The 17,679-nt window shown below is 42.7% G+C and overlaps 1 protein-coding gene across 12 annotated transcripts in view; it reads right to left on the reverse strand.

Moving 5' to 3' along the window:
* Positions 1-225: 225 nt before the first annotated feature.
* Positions 226-17,679, reverse strand: part of FN1 (fibronectin 1) — a 66,564-nt gene continuing 49,110 nt past the window's right edge. For 2 of the 12 annotated variants that reach the window (XM_084891959.1, XM_084891967.1), the window contains 14 exons: positions 15,446-15,633; positions 14,553-14,640; positions 13,575-13,751; positions 12,721-12,810; positions 12,110-12,289; positions 10,908-10,997; positions 9,566-9,688; positions 9,348-9,454; positions 7,936-8,074; positions 4,989-5,141; positions 2,852-2,977; positions 2,244-2,350; positions 1,585-1,689; positions 226-1,001 (listed from right to left, as the gene is read on the reverse strand). In XM_084891959.1, coding sequence (XP_084748085.1) covers positions 930-1,001; positions 1,585-1,689; positions 2,244-2,350; positions 2,852-2,977; positions 4,989-5,141; positions 7,936-8,074; positions 9,348-9,454; positions 9,566-9,688; positions 10,908-10,997; positions 12,110-12,289; positions 12,721-12,810; positions 13,575-13,751; positions 14,553-14,640; positions 15,446-15,633 — 1,745 coding nt within the window. In that variant the 3' untranslated portion in view covers positions 226-929. Of the gene's footprint in view, positions 1,002-1,584; positions 1,690-2,243; positions 2,351-2,851; positions 2,978-4,988; positions 5,142-7,935; positions 8,075-9,347; positions 9,764-10,907; positions 10,998-12,109; positions 12,290-12,720; positions 12,811-13,574; positions 13,752-14,552; positions 14,641-15,445; positions 15,634-16,768; positions 17,033-17,679 lie in introns of all 12 variants that reach the window. The other 10 variants (XM_084891958.1, XM_084891966.1, XM_084891965.1 and 7 more) reach the window with 7 other exon arrangements.

Here is a 17,679-nt window from a genome sequence, read left to right on the forward strand (position 1 = left end):
CATCCACTTAAATGTGGTAGAGTGGAAAATATAAAACTCCATTGCCGAGGAGGTGAAAGGACAAGAATGAAACCGTGCTTTTTAGAAACTCTTGTACTGAAATCTCCAAGAATTAGAGAGCTGAACACAGAGGTGTTGAAGTGTTGCTGAACTGAGAAGAAAAAGGACAGCCATAAGATTTCCCCCAAAACGTCTGTACGTAAAAGAGGAGCCATGACGTTCAAGTTGTGGAATGTAAATCTTTTATTAAAACAGTTGTCTTTCCACAGTAGTAAAGCTTTGGCATGTACAGTATAAAAAATAGTCACCAACCATTATTAAACCAAATTCCTCTTATCAACTGCATACTAAGTGTCTTCAATGCAAAATTTTTTCCATATAAAAATACTGGGGGGGGGGGGGGATTGATAAATAACAGGTAAGAGAAAGATATTTCTAGGCAATTACTAGAATCATTTGGAAAAAGTGAGCACTGTGGATATTTTAAATGTCACGGGGACATGCCGTTCCTACAATATTGCGGGCCAGACGGTTAACTGGAAGCGGAAGTGTTTGGGTAACTTTCCCACTTAAAGTTTTGGTGATAATCACGTCAGTACATTCTGCATCTGGGTTGGTGCATGCGTTTCCCAGCAGATCCCAAACCAAATCACCCATTAGAATCATCTCGTCGTTAAAAATACTGAGCAGTGTTGAACACTCTGGAGCAGCACAGGCAAGGAACTGCCCCTGCTTAACCAGAAAAATCTCAAAACACTGCCAGGGTGATGCTTGGAGAAGCTGTGGGCTGAGCTGAAGCTGGAGAAGTTACTCTCCAGAGCAAAGGGCTTAAGGAAGAAACAAACACTCTAGCATGGGGTCTGCTAATGGCGCTCCAGCTTGGAGGGGCCTCGGCAGAGATCCACGTGTGGTTTTCTGGGCTGGAAACATTACTCTCGGGAATCTTCTCTGTCAGCCTGGACACCTACCGGCATGAAGCACTCGATTGGGCAGTCGACAGTCTGTTGAAATGGAAGACGAAGAAAAATGAGCAGCAAATACTGCAAAGGGTACAGAAAAAAAAAGGGGGGGGGGCCCTTCCATGATGATTACCTCTAGATAGAATGTTTCTAGCTTTAAGAGCCTAGCAATAGCCCAACTGGTGGCTCTGGTGAGTATCAGCCTATGAACCAGGAGGTCATAGCTCGATTCTCAGTGAGGGCACTTGCCTGGGTTGTGATTTTGATCCCCAGTGGGGTATGCGCAGAAGGCAGCCGATCAATGATTCTCACTCATCATTGACATTTCTATCTCTCCCTCTCCCTTTCTCTCTGAAATCAATAAAAATATATATTTAAAAAAAAAAAAAAAGGAGAGAGAACTAGCCACAAACTCAATAAACTGGGTAAAAGGTGATGTTCAAGAGGTTATCCATTAGAACCAAAATTACGTTATAGGATGCAGTACTCAAGTTACTTAAAGGTTATTTTGTTTTGTTTTTAAAATAGGTTCGTTCGAAAGAAAAGGACCCATGGAAAGAGAGTCCCCGCTATGTGACTATTATAGTTGCACTTAAGAGAGACACGTTCATGCACAGGTACTCACGGAGCTGGGTGGGTATCTCGGAGAATACTGGTTGTAGGAGTGACCAGCAGCTCCCTCGGGGCCGGGGCCGGCACCTGGCCTGCGGCAGTTGTCACAGCGCCAGCCCTGGGGGCAGAGGCATGCAGTCAGATGGGGTTAGGAGAAGAGCAGCACATCAGAGGGTTGGCGCGTGGGTTACTAAAGAATGTCAGCTCTTGATTGGCAAATCATAAGCAGTTCAATCACAAAGGACACTTGGATGGTGATTTCATGAATTTATAACGTTTGTAGAATATACGTTGGCTGATTCCTCAAGAGGAAGGGTGGGTAGGAGGGGCACTGTCTTAAATCTGGGGTGTTATCCAACACTTCACTAATGCCAAAGGGGCACCTGTTCTTTCAATTGGAGCTGGAGGCCGAGTGCTACCCAACTTGAACAGGTTTAGGTGCCAAAGAGAGAACAGCCTGAGGACATGGGTATGGGAGGGGCTGGGGCTGGGGCTGCCACCAAAGGGGAGGACCGGAAAGGGTATCACCCAGGCAGCTCTGTGCCAACAGGAAATGAGGTGCTTCAACATTTCGTAGGGGGCGCTGCCACACCTGTGCATACAGTGAGCACAAAAGCAGCTCAGCCCTGAACCAGCTTCTCCTGATCTCATCCAAGTGGCAGAGAGCCTTACCCGCTGGCCTCCGAAGCATGTGCAGGAGCAGATGGCGCCCAGATACTCCTTCTGCCACTGCTCTCCCGTGTGGTACGTCTTCCCATCATCGTAGCACGTGGCCTCATCTACACGGAGACACAAGTCAGAAGTGCGTGTGAGACCGAGAGCCACCAGACAGACGGGCTCCCGGGGCGGGGGTGGCCTCTCTCCCCGCCTACATTTGCATCAGCACAACCAAAGTGCCACAGGTTCATGGGAACAATTCGTCACAGAACGGACCGCAGAGCAGCATTTCCAAAAACCTGATCTAATAAACTGAGAAGACGGAGATCGCATTTTAAAAGCTGAGTGTGAAGACTCGTAAGGCTTTCTGATGACTTTTCACTGCAGTTTATGGTCAACACGCTCAGGCTGGAAAAGCGCTGAGGTGCCTGTGGTAACATTAAAATCGTGGCTCTTTTTGGAAGCCCGTCTCTTGCTTTCCCAGATCACAAGATTAATAAGCCCACTGTCCATGCCTCAGGGAGACCTCACAACTCCACGCCTTTCCATGAGTGAGAGCGGCAGCTCGGTAACGAGCGGGGGAGTGCTTGACAAGACCCTGATAATGATCTGTGGCCACGTACGAGGCTCGCACTTGAATTCCCCTTTTCCGTTTCCAAGACACGTGCAGCTCAGCAGCTGGCCGTTCTCTTTCTGGTGATCCCACTTCTCTCCGATCTTGTAGTTCACACCGTTGTCATGGCACCACTCTGTGGGGTGGGGGTAGGGGGAGGTCAGGCAAAGAGTTAGTGGTGGGTTCAGACTCACAAGACAGTGACTGCCCTGGGACATGTCACACACACATCTGGAAGGAATGGTAAGGAAGGTTAAAGGTCATCATGCCTAAGACAAATCATTTGTTTTTTTTTTGGGGGGGGGGGGGGTGTGGACTTTAAAATATTATCTTTACCATTTTACATTTTCTAGGCTCTTTTAAGATTCAATTTATTCCACCGTAATCACATCACCAGAACAGTCAGTGACCTTCATTTGAATCCTCATTATTAAGGTAAAACTAAAGTAGGATTTGAGGATTTTTAGGAGTAGAAAACCACTTTGGATTTGCAGATACAAAGTAGCTCCATTAACCAAAAAAACTCCCACAAAGATCAACAGGTTTCTTTATGCCATGATATGTGTCTTATAAATGAGAAGAGAAAAACCTGTGTATAAAAAAAAATAAAAATAAAATAAAAAAGCCAACAATAGATAAAGCATTGGTTACTATCTTAAAAATAAGACTGGTTTTAAGGAGAGCTAACGGTCATAGTTATACATCTTTACTACCGGGTTTCCCCAAAAATAAGACATCCTCCGAAAAGTAAGACCTTGCGCAACTTTGGGAGAAAAAATTAATATAAGACACTGTCTTATTTTCGTGGAAACAGGGTACTACACATAACAGTTAACTTTTTCATCTCCACAGTTCATAACGAAACAAAACACTCTTCAGAAGTTTGTAAAACAATATATTACTTCCATTCTATCAATGTCATTCCTTACACTTTAAGTTAATCAACAGTTAAGACATGTAAGCGAAGAATATGTCATTTGAGGCAAAAAAAAAAAAAAAAGTCATTTGAGCCACATAAATCAAATTATAGCTCTGCACTCAAAATTGCATCTAACTTTTATATAGGCAATAAATATACAAACTTAAAAGTAGTTTACAAGGTTTGTATATATTAGGCGATTTTTTTCATTTATGCAACTGAACTACTTTTATGTCTATACAAGGTTTATTTATAAGGCATAATGATGAACACCTATAAAAATGAACCAATTATCAATAATACATCCCCTAAAAACAAAGCATAAATAAAAGGTTAAATTCTACTACTGAGTCTCAAAATATAGTAATTCCTCAAATCATTTTAACTAAAACATAATTCATGTATTACCATCTCTTTATAATTTGAAAATTATATAAATTTTAATTAAATATTCTTAATTATCTATACATATCTACTCACTCCCTGCATTACTTAGAAAGATTCAAACTATTGTACCTGGTACGCATTTATGTATGTGTGATATGAGAGTGTGCATGTGTGTATACTCTGATACAAGTTTGTTTGGTTTATGTTGAGATAGTGTTGCCCTAGATGGTTTGGCTCATTGGATAGAGCATCGGCCTGCAGACTGAAGGGTCCCAGGTTTGATTCTGGTCAAGGGCACAGGCCCAGGTTGTAGGCTCCATCCCCAGTGGGGAGCATGGAGAAGGCAGTCAATCAATGATCTCTCATCATTGATGTTTCCATCTCTCTCTCTTCCTCTCTGAAATAAATAAAACTATTAAAAAAAAAAAAAAGAAAGAAAGAAAAGAGTGTTTGTAAACATAAATATTTACCTCTGAGCTGACTCAACACTAAAGGTTAAAAGAAACTTGGGGTTTCTTTTGTCTCTCACTTGACCTGGCTCCAAAGAATTTGACTTAGCTCATGTGTCTTAACCGAAGAGTTTAATCAGATCACCACCACAAATTTTATTTTAACTGTCCTATTGGCATAGTACCCTTGAAGTCAGCAATGTTCCACAAGTAAAATTTCCCATCATTTTTCTATGATGCAAAATGTTACTTTGAGTCAAGCAGTCTCGCCCTATTTGCTTCATGTTTGGAAGAGCCCGCGCCTGCCAAACATGAGTCCCTGGCACACTGTGCGAATGCGTGGGGCTGGGGGAGAGAGACAGACGAGTGGATGGACAAAGCAAGCTACTCACTAGACGAGTCACATCTGAAGTGACCGCTGCCAAAGCCTAAGCACTGGCAGGAGAGCTTAAAGCCAGACTCTGACAACCGCTCCCACTCCTGTCCGACGGCGTAATGCGACACCGTGTAGGGGTCGAAGCACGAGTCATCCGTGGTTTGGTCAACTGCATGAAGAAAAGGAGGAAGAGGCAATAAAAAAGACATCTTATTGGCAGTTTTGGAGGATAAGAAGAAAACTGACTATCCCACGTAATGATTTAATCTGACCAAAAGCGCCAGCACCATTCAGAAGCATTCACCTGTTCATCAGCGCAGCAGCTGCTCCAATAGGCAACGCTCACATGCTGCCAGTGGACACTTGAAAATAAACCCATCTTTCATTTTTGTCATCCGTTCTAAAAATTCATTCCTGGTAAATCTAGTCTATAGAACGTGGAACGGATCTGGACTCAGCTTAAGCGAGTTAAAATGCAAAGACTGGAAACACCTCTCCATCAGTACCCGCTGCCCTTAAGCTAGTTATTATATTACAGGGATCTGTGATATGGGGATAATACTCAAAACATCTCTACCTGCTCTGCATCTTGAGAAGGCCACGTGAGCTCATGAATTCAAAGGACTGGTCCATTACCAACACTTAGGATGGGCTCACCAAATAAAGAATAATCTTCAGAGGGCATCTTTTGTTTTCACTGCAATACTCCATTATAATGTGACCTTCACCGTTATTTTTGCAAGTTTTGCAAAAAGAGTGCTAAACTTTGACATTTTTGTACATTATTGCAATGGTAGGATTGCTTTTTATCAACAAAATTAATTGTTCCAGATAAGAGGAAGCAATAGAAATGAATGACTTAGGAATCGGCAATGGAGTCTCTTCACGTTGCCAAGATCTAGATCTTCGTGTTTGGGGAAACCTTATTGTAAAGTAATTTATGCAACAAAGCATGTTTCACATTATTTTAAAACTTAAATAAGCTAACTTCTGTGTCTTTGCATCTCAGTATGTATGCAATCTCACTGTTTACAATACAAAAATCAAAAGCTCAAAAGCCATAGATATTTGAAGTGCCTACTATTTTAAAAGGCAACACCTTGGAAAAAAAATAGTCTGGGCAGGCTGTGAAGTCTGTTTCACAGCCAGGAGAGCCTGGCTAGAGTGCAGAACGCCACTTCTGAGAATACGGAGGCGGAAAGAAAAATAGAAGGAACTTATAACAGCTATGAGGGGTTTCACTAAGCCTCCTAAAAATAGCCAGGCGTTAAAATTCCACCGGACTAAAGTTAGGGAGATGGAATTAAAAAAAAAAAAGATGTGGAAATGCACTTTGTGCTCTTAAAAATCCCTTTCACGTGGCATTCTGCTAGTAAAACCAGAGGCAAAGGGCATGTGTTACCATGGGTATACACTACAACGAGCACAAATAACACCCTGTCCCCCAGCTTCTGCCAGCTATGCAACTGCTTCATTCACATGCATTCATACATGTAAACAACACCGTCAGATGAGGAAGGATGCTGAGACTAAGTCCCCTGGCCCTAGAAATAAAGCCAGCCCTAATCAGTTTGGCTCAGTGGATAGAGCGTCTGTCTGGGGACTAAAGGGTCCCGGGTTCAATTCCGGTAAAGGGCATGTACCTTGGTTGTGGGTACATACCCAGTAGAGGGTGTGCAAGAGGCAGCTGACTGATGTTTCTCTCTCATCAATGTTTCTAACTCTCTGCATTTCTCTCTGCAAAAAATCAATAAAACATATTTTTAAAATAAAGCCAGTCCTGGGCAGAGGAAGGATTTCGCCTCCCTGCTGGTAAGACACCCTCTGACTGGAAGATTCAGGACTCAGGGTTTTGATTACTCCCGATCTTATGTTTCCTGGAGAATCTTCAGCTGCTGCAGTTTGAAGAGCCCAAGGACAGACACGCTACTTGTTTAAAAGGACGTCCCAGGAGTTGCAGAGAGTCAAGGACCACTTAACCTCGACAGAGGTTTTGGATCTGGATCATCAGAAAAGATAAATAAAATTTAAAAAATGGAGCTCACAATGGAATAAGGAAGCCCTTAGTCAGAAATGGGCTGTGTTGGTAGCATTTTACACGAGGAACAAATACCAGCTGCCCCTAATGTCCACGGGTGGGGAAGTCCCTCTCATTGGGCGCTCGGTAGTTAAGAATCACTCAAGAGGACTCCAACATGGTGACGTGGAGACGGCTGGGCAGAGAGGTCAGGGGACCTGTGCCCTGTATCAGCTCAGAAAGGCACTCACTGGCGAGGACTCGGGAGTGTCCGACGAAGGATCTGAGCTTGTGCCAGGTCAATCATTACGTCCCAGTTTGTGCCTCTGTCAGATACGTATGTGTTTTACAAAGATACTAGAGAAATACAATGGAACCTAGTTTCTCAAATGTCTCCCCTATTGAACAATTTACTTCTCAGCCTGACCACCGTTTCATACCGACGCCTGTCTGATCAGTCACGCACCTCCCCGGTGACAGAGGGGGGAAGGCGCACATGGGACTCAGTTTAACACTGTGAAAACCTCAGGATATTGTGCTGTGAATATTCTCATGTTTTGTTTTGTTTTTGTTTGTTTTTGCTTTTGCTGCTTAAAATTATTGCTTCATTTCCATTTTCCTACCATACATTTCCTTTTTATTGAATTTTCATTTACATTTCATGTCCTTTTGTGAATTTTCATTTACATTTCATTAGACATGTACTGTATAGGAGGAAGATTAAGACAGGAAATCATGGGGGCGGGGTCAGTTTACATTCTTTCCAATGGGGGAAACGAATTCAGTTGGAGAAAGGGGGTTCCACTGTAACTCAATGGAAAGTTGCTCGTTTACTTCACGGTGTAACATGACTTCCCAAAGCTCCAGGACAGCAGCAGCAGCTGAGCAGTCGGCAGAAAGCGCCCCGAGGGGAGCCCAGGCCGGGGTAGCACAGGCGTTCACGTACCCGAGTTGCCCACAGTGACAACCTCCTCCCGAACCTTGTGCCTCAGCTGGTCCTTCACTGCTTCCACGATGATGTTGTAGGTGGTCCCTCTGGTGAGGCCCGTCAGGGTAGCACTAGTAGAAGTTCCAGGAACTCGGAACTGTCATTATTGGCACATCCAAAGGAGAGGAGAAAGCATTAGAGAGAGGAATCTATAACGTTCCCTATGCGCGTATCAATAACCCTCACTGTGTAAATAGAATAAAGGGACACTAATAAAGCAGAGGGGATAAAAGGTCCGTAACAGCCAAGAGGGGAAATGGAACTTGGGGTGAATGGCCAACACTTCTACCTGCCAAAAATCTACCCCATGTGCTCCACAGTCACCAGGAGCCCTCAGTAACTGGAGAGACAGTCTCTGTTCCAGCTGCTGCAGCCGCAGGTCTGCACAAGCCCGAGAAACCTTGGCCATGCCCCCTTCACATAGAATGTGGGCACTGCAGGGAGATTTATCCATCCCTCCCGGGTTTGATTCCGGTCAAGGACATGTACCTTGGTTGTGGGCACATCCCCAGAAGGGGGTGTGCAAGAGGCAGCTGATCGATGATTCTCTCTCATCGATGTTTTTAACTCTCTATCCGGACCCCCACCGGGATCCTTAAGACACTTTGGACAATCCTCCAACTCAAGCTTCTAAGCTCATAAATCTTCCACAGTTGCAGTCAGTTTTTAAAATTCTGCCACTTTTCTAAAACTAAGAATACAATAAAATTGATGCCAGCAAGACAAATTGAAGAACAGAAGTTTTAGAGAATCAATCACTTACAACAGCTGATATGCACAGCTTCCCCTGAGTTCTTTCTCCTCAGACCTATCGTAGATAATGGGAGTCTTCAAGGACAAACCATAGGATGGGGTGTCAGCCCTTATGAGCACAGACATAAATTCAGGCAGAATATTGCCGAAGCAGGTTTGGCTCAGTGGATAGAGCGTCGGCCTGCGGACTGAAAGGTCCTGGGTTCGATTCCAGTCAAGGGCATGTACCTTGGTTGCGGGCACATCCCCAGTAGGGGGTGTGCAAGAGGCAGCTGATCGATGATTCTCTCTCATCGATGTTTCTAACTCTCTATCCCTCTCTCTTCCTCTCTGTAAAAAATCAATAAAATATATAGATTAAAAAAAGAGAGAGAGAGGGTTTCATTCTTTCTGCTAAATAAAAACGAATGTCACTCCCCCTAACCCCCACCCAAAAGTAGTACCACATTGAGATGAAAAAGAAAAAAAATATATATATATTAGGGCTCAAATCGAGTGAGCTAAGAGGTCCTGGAAATGTCAGCCACTTGATATGGGAGTTTTGCTCACTTCTGTTGTCTAGCTTGCTCCTTTCCCAGCTTCTCAGTCAGAAGTAAAGAGAAAAAGCCATTAAATACCTGTAAGGTTTCTTCATCAGTGCCAACTGGATTACATGAAATTATATACTCAGAGCTTTCCTGGAGTGGGGTCCAAGAGATGGTTGTCTGAGAGAGAGCCTCTTGTCCTGTAGAAGCATTTGGTTTGAGTCCCACAACATGAGGGTAGAGGTGGTCCACACCCCCCTTGGGGACATGACCAATTTGGGTCACCGCATTTACATTCGGTGGATACGGACCTGGCCTAGGCCTGACAGGGGTGGCCATTGTGGGTGGTGTGGTCCGCCTAAATCCATGCTCCTCAAAGACCGATTGCTGCCCACCTGCAGTGCCAGGAACGTGGTCGGAAGGGGTCTTTTGAGCTGTGGAGGGAACATCCAAGACCTCTGGTCCATGATGATTGGGGTGTGGAAGGGTTACCAGTTTGGGGAGCTCATCTAGCCAAAGAGAGGTTAGAGCCAAAAAAGCAAAGCTTGTTAAAAAGCTCCCCGAAGTACCAGCGATAGTCATCATCAACTCAGGCAACAATGACTGTTTATCGATTTGATCAAAGCCCCTGGAAAATCAGCAGTTCTTAGGTCAGAAAACACTTTTTCCAAAAAGAAATCTTAATGATTTTTTTCCTTTAGAGCAGGGGTGGGGAACGCCCGGCCTGTAGGCCGAGTCAGGCCCGCCAAAGCATTTGGTCTGGCCCTGCCGAGGCAATAGGGGTGACTCAATTAAATGGTTGACCAAATATCACAGGCCAATTTTTTCAAGTTGATAATTTTGTATGGCCCTCGAATAATGTTACATATGGCCCTCGGCAGAAAAAACGTTCCCCACCCATGCTTTAGAGTTTGAAATGGAAAAAGTGTTAGTATGAATTTATCATACAAAGCTTCAGACCGCTGAGCCCCACAGAAGCTGCCTCTGCTCAAAATAAGCCTAATGGAATAAAAATGTGCAGCCTTTCCCTTCCCCCCTTTTTTTTCAATTGAGAATCGAGTTTAAGGACTAAAATGCACATTAATTATATCAGCATTTGAAGTATGAGAATTCCAGAGGTTTGGGTCAATGGTGTGAAATGGTAGAAATAGGTTAAATGCAGACATGTTCATTTTTACATTCCTATAAGCATACATATAGCACTTTCTTCAAATTAAACTGAAATTGGATGAAAAAGTAAGACATTTTGTTGGCTGCAAGTTTCAGAAATCAAGTAATAAAGATCAATAGGGAATTTTCTCCCAACTTTTTTTCTTAAACATTAACATCAACAAAAGGAAGAGACAAATAGCAACGGTAGCCATTTCACTTGTACATTTCCAGATCTGTTTTGAAATGTTTAAAGGTGACTCAAAGGCTTTGTTTTGACTGGCTAAGGAAAGAATTAGACTGAACTAACAGATTACGTTAGGGTACCATCCCTGCTATCAAAGAGCACAGCACATAGGCTGCGCCATTAGAAAAACAAAGTTCTGTGAGAAATGCATCGAAACCCGGAGAACCTTTGCACCGCAAAATTTGTAATTAGTAAACGTCTGTCACTGGTTTTCCCTTGACCGTCTCCTGGTTACCCAGAAGGCACTCTTTCTTTACCTGTCGTTTTCCTCCCGATCAGAGGCTCACTCTTCTGGTTGTTCTTGAGGGCAATGATGTGGATTGTGTACTCGGTTCCTGGTTCCAGACCTGAAGAAGGACAGATCGTCATGTGACATCTGTGGGCTCCGCTTGTCAAGTGGAAATAGATCTCACTGGGAATCACCCCTGAGAGCAAGCATCCTCTGTCCCCTGCCCACTGTCCTGCCGGAAACTAAAACTGACTTCCTTTCCTCCCATAAACACCCAAATGCTGTGCACGCGATGGCCACTAAACCAATTAGCGATCTCACTATCAAACTTGGCAGCTGAATAAGCATTTTCATGCTAAATTTTCCTGGGCATTCTTTTAGCACGTGATCTTATTTTGCTTTCTAAATTGCAAAAAAAATCTCTCAGCATTGTGGAGTAGACATTTGGGGGAGACAGTGGCAGACTGTACCCATGAAGGTGCTTAATTAGGCCTAATAATCATACGGCCCTCAGCGACAGGATCAATGCAAAGTCAGAGGACAGGTAAGGGCTGTGAAGGAGAGAATGACCAATCTTTGTGGGGTCCCTAGAGGAAGTATCCTGTTCAACTCCTCTCATATCAAATTCTGTTTTCCTGGCCCCAAAGTTTCTTAAAAATACAGTGTCTGTTTCGGGTACCTTTGTGTTCTATAGAATTTGAAAGTCCAGACAACACCTTATACACAGTTAGAAAATGTAAGCTCTGGGAGAAAAATAATACCAGAGGCTTCTGATGTTTCCTACCGAGATGGACAAGGCCTAGTCCCCAGGCCAGGCATTCTCTCCAATATGGGAGCTGGGCATTACTTGGCCTGGAGACCTCTCCTGTGAAAGTGGATAATGAGGGGCGAGGGCAGGTCCCGCAAGATCACCAGATCTTGAGGGACGTGAGAGAGAAGAGGCTTCAACAAGCTAGTTTGCCCTGAACCATGTATTTTTCTAGGACTGACAAGTATCTAGCAAACATAGAGCAAATAAAAAGATGTTCAGCCATTAGGTCAGTACTGAAACTACTTTCTTCACATGAACTCATGCCTTTTGGGAAGTATTGAGCTCTACAGCTCCTACACCGAGAATGCTCTTTGGGCTTCTCGTTCTCATGGTGTGACCTCGAAGACGCAGCTGGAGTCTGCGAGGCCCTTTCTGTCCCGGGGAGTAAGGAGAGGAAGACAGCGTGGAAGCAGCAATACCAGTGATAGTAGCCTCTGTGACACCAGGGCGGGGCCGAGGGACCACTTCTCTGAGAGGGGACCCAGCCTTCTCATACTTGATGATGTAACCAGTAATCTTGGCTCGGGGTGGCTGCCATGATACCAGCAAGGAGTTGGGTGTGGTGGCCAGGAAATGCAGGTTGGATGGTGCATCGATGGCTAAAAGAAATCAAAATTAAGTCTCTAAGAAAATGAATAAGCAAGAATATCACTCCCACACCCTTTTCCAGCCTTAAAAACAGACTCGAGAGAATCTGAGGACTCTGTACACCAGGGGTCTTCAAACTGCGGCCCGCGGGCCACATGCGGCCCGCAGAGGAGTCTGATCTGGCCCGCCAGGTTTTTTGGGCAGTGAGCGCAGCCAAGGTGTTACAGTAGGAATTAGTAGTTCATATAGTCCGGCCCTCCAGCTCTCTGAGGGACCGTGATCTGGCCCCCACTTTAAAAAGTTTGAGGACCCCTGCTGTACACTGTATAAAGGATCCACTGTGATCTAGAATACAAAAGTAGCAGCCTCATTTTTGTTTCTTAAGTTCACATGGCTGGTCACAGACAAGTGAGTGGCATGTCTTCAGTAAAAGTATAGTTACCCGTGGAGGCGTCGATGATGACAGGGGAGCTCCGGGCATTCCCGTTCAGGGTGGACAAGTGGATCTTGTAGTCAGTGCCGGGCTGTAAGCCTGGGATTTGCGAAGAGACAATTTTGATCTGATCTTGATTCACTAGGATGTTTCAACTCATCTGCAATTTTTATGGTTCCTCTACCCTCGCATATTTATATGAAACAGAAGAGGTTTATATTTGAACAATATATTTAGAGCATGATATGGGTAATAACTGTAAATGAGTAATGTATCTCAAAAAAAAAAAAATCACTGATGCATACCAAGACGCTGGCTAAAATAAATTTGAGAATATAACAATCCTATATTAGAGAATGAGGGGCAAGTACCTATTGAGTATCTTCTCTTTATCATAATCAGATGGTCTTTGATTGGTAACTAGAATCAGAATTTTAAATCTCAAACAGAGCTAAATTAACCCAGATATTGAACATTCTCTAAAAACAACTTTGATCTGTATAGTGTTGTTTGATTTTTTAATTTAATTACGCTATATCATCAATGTTAATGTTGAACCACTTTAGTTACTTTTCATTGTAAGCATTACGTTACAATTTTTTAATACAAGAAAGGGTACAATGACTAAAAATCAAAATGATAAATGGAACTTGTGCCATTTCTCTGGCAAACATTAGATAAAATCAGGCATTCAAAGGACAAACCAATTTCTGATTATTGTTTGAAAATAATTTTTAAAGAACAGAGCTGGCTTATCATAAAGCTTTGGAAATAATTTAATCCTGTAAGTGCTAGACTAACTACTGAACTAATGGATGTTGTGAGCAGCGTTGAAGTGCGGTCCGCACAGTGAGTGCCCTAACCTGTGATGGTGTAGCTTCTGACATCGGGGCTGATCATTCTCTGAACTGGAGTCTGGCCATTTCCTGGTATAGCATCAACTTGGAAGCCAGTGATCGGCTCGGTCTTGGTTCTCCAGCTAATGGTGATGGTGGTCTCAGTGGCATCTGTCACACGGGCCCTTCGTGGAGGGCTGACATCTGCATGGGATCACAGGCTGAGATTAGTGCTCATAGGGGGAAGACTTTGATATTTTATTTAAATGTTTCCTTATTATACAAAAAGTATATCTATTTCTACACATGACAATGTAGAACACTTCCCCTATGGCAGCCAGAAACAAAGGTTAACAATAATTAGAAATATAAAAATATTCACCTTCTCTTTTTGGAAGAACTGAAAAGCTTGTTAAGATATACTACCTGTGGTTCCCAAGGCTGGTTTATAGCATCTACAAATCCCTCAATAAAGGTGAAAATTATTAACTTATTAAAATGTAAAATATGTGTAGTAGGAGTTAGAATAATACGGTCAGCCAGCAATGATAGATACATGCATTGCTAGTATTTTGTCATTTCATAGGGCTTCATATTTTTTCTTTCTCAACAGATGCAATGTTATCCTTATTTTATAGATAAGGAAACATTGACATTTTATACAATTTCTGAAAGAATATACGGGGAGTTCATTGATATGGCAGAAAACTAGAATCTAGACCCAACTTGCTCCAATACTACTGCACTATTAACATATAGTACAAAGCAGCATGTCCTCCCCAAACTTAACTCTATGGAAACAAATTCCAACAAGTAGAGCATAAACTAATCTTTGTTCATAACACCAAAGGCACCAGTAGTTCAGACAAAAAGATGGGTGAGCAAATCAATTCCCAGATTGGGAATCACTCCGTTGTTAACTTAGTGGTCTATAAAACTATTTAGCATTCTTTAATTTTTGTTTATACAGAATGTTTTCTGATACTTAAAAGTTTGATCACTCACTCTCCAAGGTACTGACAACTCCTTGAGCTGGTCTGCTCGTCAAAGTGTTCTTAAGAGCGTAGACATTCACTTCATATTTGGTGTTTACCTAGAAAGAAGGGCACAGTAAGCTTCAGCAATCAGAAGCCCAGTGACTTTCACTGCTGCATTGGAAAGATGCCATAGTTACAAAAGAAAAATAAATAAACTAGCAAAACCTACAGCACTATCATTCCTAGATTAATTTCATCCCTGCACTACAGGTGATCAACAACAAATTTAAATTATATCAATTTTAAAATGCCCGTAGGAGGAAAGCCCAAGTAAGCCATAACTGACATACTTATACTAAGCTGATACAAAATGAGGAAAATGGATATTAGTCTGTTTGTTTATGAACAGACAGGAATAAACTGTGAATTTTTCTGATCATAGAGTTGTAGAGACACTACTCTACCTCTGAACCCTCTTTCTATAGTTTTTTCTGGAATTGAACTTCTGTTAAATGTATATCAATTTCCTAGGTTACTGGCTAGTTTTTTGCATGCAAGTCCAGAAGGATTAAAAGTGATTCTATGAAGGTAGGGTCAGGCTGGGTTGGTACAAGCTGGAGAATATTCCTCGCCAAGGTAACAGCACAGAAAATGTATAATAACTGAAGAAGATATATGCAGTCAACCTGACTCTAAATTGCCCCCTGCACCCACACATACCCTTTTAAAGTGAACAGAATGCATTTAAAGAACGGTGCGAAATCCAAAGCTATTTATAACATTGATACAAAATCACAATAAAAGTTTTTGATGGCAGGGGCCAAGAAAATAATTAGATTTAAATATGATGTATTTCTGCCACCTTAAACTGTGTAAGAGATAGCCTAGTTCCATATTCCAAGGAAAAAGCGCGCTTCTTACCATGAGTCCTGAGATAACCGCAGACGTGCTATCGGGAGCGAGGTTGATTTCTTTCGTGGGTCCCGTCTTCTCCTTGGGGGTCACCCACACCCGATAGCCAGTGAGCTTAAGAGTGGGGGCTGTCCACTGGACAGTCAGGCTTGTTGGGGTAACCTGAGTGAACTTCAGATTGGTTGGTGCAGGAATGGCTGTCAGGAGGGTCATTGGTTAGAGGTTATCTTATAGGAAATGGGGAAAACGGACAGTAAAGTGAGTCCCAAGTGGTAGAACAGATTGTGCTTGGTTTGGGTTAGGTGAGTTCCCTGATCAAAGGTTTAGTACGAGAAAAGAATGCAAAATGAAAAAAAAATGTTTGCTGAAAGCATGTTTTATATCCACCAATGTTCAGAATCGCTCGAAACACAGGTAAGTGTCAGAATTCTGAGACCTTAGGTTGTAGAAGATGTTTTTGCTCTCCCTTAAACATTTTTTTTGAAAAGTCAGAATGACTGATGTAGGCCATTGAGATTGATTTTTCATTTGTATGGAAAGATGAGCAAGAGCCCTCTTCCGATATAAATTATCCTTGTATGGAAATCCATTTCCCAGAGTATTCCATACCTCCAAAGTCAGAATTATGTTTTGATTTGCTTTATTTGGACCCCGTGGCAGATATTACTGCTAAATTTGAAGTATTCTCTGTGGTGCAGCATAAGAAAATTGGATCATAACAGAAGCAGCAAAGAGAAGCAAAGAGCAATAACACAGATTGTCACCTGCAGGGTTTATGCTGTCACAAGGACACATCTTTAGCATGCCCCTGTGCTTCAGAAACAAAGCACAAGAAGATAAAGTATCGTGGAAAGCATTTGCCCTATGTGTCCGGTTCCCAATCTTTTAAGCAAATTATTCACCGGGCACACGACTGTCTAACCAGAGAAAGAAGGTCTTACCCACGAGTTCTCAGAAATATGCTGCCATGAAATGGCTCGCTTTGGGTACCTTTTCCAGAGTAAGCTCTAGGATGCCATATTCCTTTATACACAGTGAGTACAGCCACAGGGAGGCATGGCTCAGAAAATAATCCAGAATTTTAAAATTATCTTGAAATGTCTCATCTTATGGCCTTGCTACTCCAAAATGTCCGCGTATTAGACTTGATTTAAAGATCACCTAAACTTCACTGTTTACTACTATTCCCCGTAAAGAGGGCCTTCCTAATAGAGGCAATTTTTTTTTTTTTTTTTACCCCCTTACATGGAAATCAACAGCCTGACTAATTCATTCAGCAGGGCCTAAAGCCTCTGCTCCCATGAGCACCCAGTGGTGCAGTGACCGATATACCTGTGGACTGCGTTCCAATCAAGGGCTTGCTCTCCTTATCGCCGTTCAAGGCAACCACACTGACTGTGTACTCAGAACCGGGCTTGAGGCCCTTCAGCTCTGCAGTGTCTTCTTCAGCACCGGGGAAGACCTCATGGATTCCATCCTCAGGGCTCGAGTAGGTCACCCTGTACTTGGAAACGTGCCCCTGTGGGCTTTTCCAGGCAATTTTGATGGAATCGACATTCACCTCAGTGAATGTCAGTCCTTTAGGGCGATCAATGTCTGTTAGGCAAATTAATGGTAAGAGGTTATGTGAAAAGCAAGTTGTGAAATAAGCATTTTTTTTTATAACATGCAAAGCAGTTTTGCAGATACCATTCTCTTGGATGAATTAAATTCCAATCAACCCACTATTACAGAGAAAAATTACCTGATCCCGTTGAAGTATTTTTGATTTTGATGTTACATCACTTATTAAAACAGGTGTACACGGGATGTGTAGACACCTTGCAAAGTGTCCTCTCAGAGAGGATTGATGTACATTGATTTAAAGATTTTGTACCATAATTTAATTTTGCAATGTGATGTCAGTCTCACGGACCTGGATTTTCTACGAATGGTAAAATTGATATTCAATGTTAGATTTAGATTTTTATAATCCTTCTTTAATAAGTTTGGTGCAGCCGCAGTCCTGCAAATGCTCCAAACATACCAGCTTCATAAGAAAGACTTCAATCAACTTCACCATCCTGCTGTAGAAAAGACGCTGCTGGCCAAACATTCTGTACATGTGCAATAGGCAAATAAGCTTTTGCTGAGGCCATTTAAGCAAAAGAAACTTAAAGCACAGCAACCAACTATGGCGGCTCCACAACGTCTTTCCCTAAGTGTTCATTGCTTGGAACTGGGAAGAAAAATTATGCTTGTAA

This window comes from Pipistrellus hanaki (assembly GCF_964339955.1).
Source record: "Pipistrellus hanaki genome assembly, chromosome: 8".
Classification (NCBI taxonomy): Eukaryota; Metazoa; Chordata; class Mammalia; order Chiroptera; family Vespertilionidae; genus Pipistrellus; species Pipistrellus hanaki.